This window comes from Gossypium arboreum, chromosome 11 (genome assembly GCF_025698485.1).
Source record: "Gossypium arboreum isolate Shixiya-1 chromosome 11, ASM2569848v2, whole genome shotgun sequence".
NCBI classification, from domain to species: Eukaryota; Viridiplantae; Streptophyta; class Magnoliopsida; order Malvales; family Malvaceae; genus Gossypium; species Gossypium arboreum.
Genome location: NC_069080.1, coordinates 25,470,513 through 25,475,939, shown reverse-complemented (window position 1 = coordinate 25,475,939; position 5,427 = coordinate 25,470,513). Strand labels below are relative to the sequence as shown.

Here is a 5,427-nt window from a genome sequence, read left to right as displayed (position 1 = left end):
TTGAATTGACATAGAGATATAGTCAAGAGATAAATGGATCTTTGTAGGTGAGTATGTTCATAAGTTAGCAAATTACCGATCGAGTTGTCGTGGATTTATTCGTAACAACATAAACATGAGCTTAATATTTCTAAGTTAAGAAATGTAATTAATCTAACACAATTATGTCATCTTGATTTAAATCATCTTTTGAAATCGTGCATTAGAACTTTATTTTATTTTATTTATTTTTACTTTGTTTTATAGCTTTTAATCAACTTTCAAATCAAAATATTTTCTCCACCAAAGTGTTTTAAATTATATTCATAAATAATTCTTTTCACAGTCCCTGTGGGTATAATAACTCGACATTTACTTGTCATTTTATTACTTGTTGCGATTGTGTACACTTACATATTTCCGTCGATCCAACTCTCAGCTGATTGGAACTGACGATTTTCTGCCTAATTCTTGTTCGTAGTTCTGGCAATTATATGTTCTGGTTAAAAGTCAGCCACATTGTATTCTCTGATAAGAAAACGACCCCATTCTCGGTGTCACGCACTTCATCGTTGTAATATATAATAGCATTAATCCATCAACTCATTTTTAACCAAATAATCTGTCGGGAGACATTCGAAACAAAAACATCATGCTAAAAGTGAGTGCTGCAACTAAAAATGAACAAAAATTAATGCATACTTTTACCCAAATTACGTCATTGCTCTAACTTATAAGCACTCCACAAACTTCTCTTCATCTGATCTCCTTAACAACTTTTTATTGGCTCGTAAATAACATATAGTTCGAGCCTAAAATATGTTTTATTTATAATCAGGGACAAACTACAAGTTCATTCTGAAAATTTTCCCCCTTGTGGGGGTTGAAATTTGTAGAGGGAAAATTCTCCAAGCAAGATACACTATCAACAAAAGTATTGAAAGCATGTCTAGCTAGAAGCAGTTTAAGCTGACATGGTACTTAAAAAGCTTTCAGCTAGACGCACTTTTAGTACTTTTGCTGACAGTGCATCCTACTTGTAGCGTTTTCCCTTTACAAATTTCAACCCCTACTTGGGATAGAAAACCCATCATATATCCCGAGATATATTTTCAGAACCCATCCCGTCAAAATTAATGCACTATAGTAAATAATTTGCTAAAATATCGGATCAAACTAGTATTAAAAATGTGCAAAAATTTTAAAACTAATATTTCATTCCAAACGAGTACTCTGAGTTTCGATGAAAATATGTTGTTTTCAAATTTCGAATGTAATTATTTAAAACCCTAAACAACCCTATATTAAAACAATAAACCCTAACCCTAATAAAGAAAACCTTAATGCTGGAAGACGCACCTAGGAAACGCTTTCAGCTGGAAGCTTTTTCAGATCACCTGTCAGAAAACGTGTCTTCATAGGAGCATTTTCCTAACAACAAACTGAAAACACGTCTACGTGGAAGCGTTTTCAGTTAACAACACTAAAAACGCGTCCACCTAAAAGCATTTTTCTGATTTACACTTGAAAACGCGTCTGCGTGGAAGCGTTTTAAAAAAAAAAAAAACCTATTCATGTAATTATTCCAAAAAAACAGCTTAATCAGGTAAATTTAAAAAAAAAAACAGCATTTTTTGGTAATTTAGTAATGGGTTACTTTGTCCTCTTTATAATATTAGTTTTTTAGCAGGTAAATATAATAACAATGCTCTGAAATATTTACCATTTTACTATTCTTTCACAACATACAACGGATACTAGATTACAGTTAAATTGATAAAATAATTAAATATTGTGGGTTAAATTTATTAAATTAATATTAAATTGATATAAAGCTTAAATTTTAAGAATTAAATTTATTATTATACTAATAAAATATGTATAGACAAAAAAATATTTGTTCTTTTTTACACAAAACTTAAGACATTTCAGCACATTTGAATTCAGGTCCTCCTGTATCGACAACAATGTTCATTCCAATCAAACAATATTTAACTATTGTAATATATATATATATATATATATATATAATAAATAGGCTTTTTTTTCTTATATTATTACATTAATAACCAAACAAGTGGTAGAGAAATTAATTTTGTGAATAGAGTACCGAAGCTCTACTTAGCTTTCTCTCATGTGTCTATGTATATATTTACAAGCTCAAAATTTTTCACAGGTGTTGAAAACTTTATAGTTATTTTCTATGTATAAGATTTAACCACAGACGAAGTTGAGATGAGGCCAGAAAGCAGGCCAACGAGGAGGGCACTGTTATACGTGCTTGGTTCACTCTGTTTCACATTGTCTCGAGTATCAGAATAGGAATCATTCAAAGAAGGGCCGCCAACAAGTGCTCCAACAGCTATATTTGGATTCGGGTCATCTGAATAAAGCCATTTGAACCCGTCTTGGCAGCTGGTGTCGGCATTCACCGGAATTGAAGATCCCCTATGGTGTACATAAAAGGGGTACCTACTACCATAACCAACAAGATAGCTCATCTTCATGGGATTTTCTCCCAGAACATAATCTGCCTGAAAAATGCACATACATACACACATTATTTAAATCCAAAGTTGCATCCGTTTTGTGAACTGTTCGTATAATATTCGTTTATTAAGTTTAATAAACGAGTATGAATAAAATTTTTATATTCGTTTAATAAACAAACGAACACGAAAAGAGATGTGTTCGGTTCGTTTATGTTCACGAGCAAACTCATTTATTGACTCGTTTATAAGCTCGTTTATGATTCGTTTATTTATTAATGATATTTTTTATAAAAATTTCATTAAATATATTAATAAAATTATATTGGTTTGTATTTTTTTCATTTATAATATAATTATTAATATTTATATTTGACTGTTTTATATCTAAACAATATATGTGTACGTATATATGTATTTATTGTTTGTTTGTTTGTTTATTATTTATTAACATTGTGCGTGAACATGTTCAATTATATATTCATGAATATGTTCGTTTAATATTTGTGAACATATTCAATTAAGTTAAATGAACATGTGCGAGAATATTAAACAAATAAACATGAACACACATAATTTTAAATAAATGAACATGAACAAAAATTTAAAATTTTTAATGAACACAAACTGAATACGAACAAACTTAAAAATAAACAAACAAATATGAACAGAGACTTGTTCGTTCAAGCTCAGTTCGTTTACACCCCTACACATATCAATCATCCGGCACAATGTTTCCTTTGCCACCAAGTTTCGGTTTACCTGGGAAATAGCGAAGTTGCGAAGATCGTCTGGCTTGTATGGATTCCCACTGCAATATAGTGTTTCGGTTTGCGAAGTGAGCATGTAATCGCTGTAAAGTACAGCTAGGAATGCAGAAGCCACTGCATGCTGCAATGGGTTCCATTCTGTGATCCATATCAAGCCACCTGCAATGAAGGAATACTATAAAGATAGGCTGCTGTAAACATACTACCAGAGCTTAAACACAGTAGTAATAGCTATGGAAGGAGGCCTAAAAGCTTATGATGAAGAGACTTGGTTGCAAGCATGGAACCTTTGCCTTGATGGGTTTAAATTGATTATCAAAATTATTTAGGAAAGTTACCATCTGTTCTTCTTGATGTGGCAGTTGGTGAATCTGGTAGAAGACCACACATGACAAGCTCAGCTGTTTTCCTATACATTTGGAGATCTAAGTTCTCGACGGTCGGCATGTCTTTGGCACCGAAAAAGATTATCCTGGAGAGTAGGACCTGTAACAAACATAGACAAATAAGATGATGGTGTTACCATCACCAATTTTTGCATCATGATTTATACCTGAGTTCCAGCAAGCTTGTCATCCCAACTGAACCAAGTTGTAATCTCCATATTGGCAAAACGTTGCCCGTTTAGCTCGGTTACGTATCTCAAGTACGAATCGTCTCGTGTAGCATGATAGAGCCATGAAGCAGCCCACAGCAGTTCATCTCCATATCCTGTGGAATTGTAGAATCCCTGCACTTGAGGAATACTGATGCTGTAAGAAGCTCTATAAGTATCAGCAAAAGTGAAGAGTTGCCTAGCATGCGTAAGGAGCGAACTCGAATAATCAGGGTCGTTTTCCTTGAAAACCAGAGAAGCCGATGCCAGAGCAGCAGCTGTTTCCGCCGCCACTTCAGTTCCGGGGAAAGATGTATTAACCTGTGTTACAGGCCTTCTTTCTGTCATGGTTTCAGGTCTTTCCCAACATTTGTGGTCCAATCCCGGATCTCCCACCTTTAACCGCACAAAAATACATATTATGTATCAGTTGGATGCCAAATTGCGTATGAGAAATAAATTACCTGGAAATAAAGCACGTTCTCAGAAGGATGTGAATTGATAAGGTAATCTGTGATCCACCTAAGAGAATTATATGCATATCCGATTTGCTTCACAGCATTCATTTGACCACCATACTCAAGAATCGACCATGAAAGTACTGTGGCAGTGAATGCCATTGGGAATCCAAATTTCATTGCATCCCCAGCATCATACATTCCTTTTGATAAATCCAAATTCTCTTCACTCCCATCTTGCAGCCCCGAGTCTCCTCTCCAAGGAATCCTATTATCCACTAACTTGCCAGCTGCAAAAAGGCAAAAACAAAAATACACTCAAGTGCCAAGAAGGTGAAAAAGAGAACAAGTTGATCAAATGAGGATACATTTTTGTACGTCAAAGAATTGAAGAGCTAGTTCAAGAGCATCGGCATATTTCTTGTTGATGGGGTGAGCTTCATTGTTCTTGGAAAAATGCAAGTACTTTAAAATCGTGAGTGCAGCTGCTGTTACTACAAGAGCTCCGATTAGTAAAACCAGAAAACACCAGATAGAGGAGCCCCTGTCCCTGGGGTTCGAAGCTTCGGCCTGCTTCCCTCCCATTTCAGCCTCTGAAATCCGCTTCATCTGCTTAGGCAAAGCTCTATTATTTCACCCAACAAAAAAGACATGGAAACGAATATTCGGCACAGAGAAAGTAATCCAAGTCGGTCCAGAGCTCTAAAAAGGAAACAAAAGGGAGCTTTGAGGGGTGATGAGACGACTGAATGAAGACAAAGTTGGAGTACGTTGATTCTTGTTCTACTACTTATACTAGGTAGAGAAATGCTTGATAAATTCGATACATGAAAAGCGGCTGAGTGAGATACGCCATCGGATGGGTGAGGTTAGAGTCGAAATGGAGCATCAGGATGTAGCCGAAAGGATGATACCGTTTTAGAGAAACGGACAACGTGGCAGGTGGGGAAGCAGGAGGACAAGGGCAGACTGTCGACTTGTCGTTTGCTTCAAAAGAAGATAGGGGAGAAGACGATCATCTGTGCAACAAAAATTCCATCTCATGTCATCAGCTTGGATAAAATAGAAAACGGAATCGTTGATGGAATTGTTCCCATGAGGATACAAACATTGTGAAATTGGATATTGTAATAACG

The 5,427-nt window shown here is 35.2% G+C and overlaps 1 protein-coding gene across 1 annotated transcript; it reads right to left on the bottom strand.

The window, feature by feature from the left end:
* Positions 1 to 2,180: 2,180 nt before the first annotated feature.
* LOC108471954 (endoglucanase 2-like) lies at positions 2,181 to 5,150 on the bottom strand. Its single transcript, XM_017773492.2, has 6 exons — positions 4,660 to 5,150; positions 4,298 to 4,581; positions 3,792 to 4,229; positions 3,577 to 3,724; positions 3,231 to 3,397; positions 2,181 to 2,513 (listed from the first exon to the last, which is right to left on the bottom strand). Exons 1-6 carry the CDS (start codon positions 4,898 to 4,900, stop codon positions 2,181 to 2,183), a joined length of 1,611 nt encoding a protein of 536 aa, XP_017628981.1. The 5' UTR covers positions 4,901 to 5,150.
* Between the last annotated feature and the right edge of the window lie 277 nt (positions 5,151 to 5,427).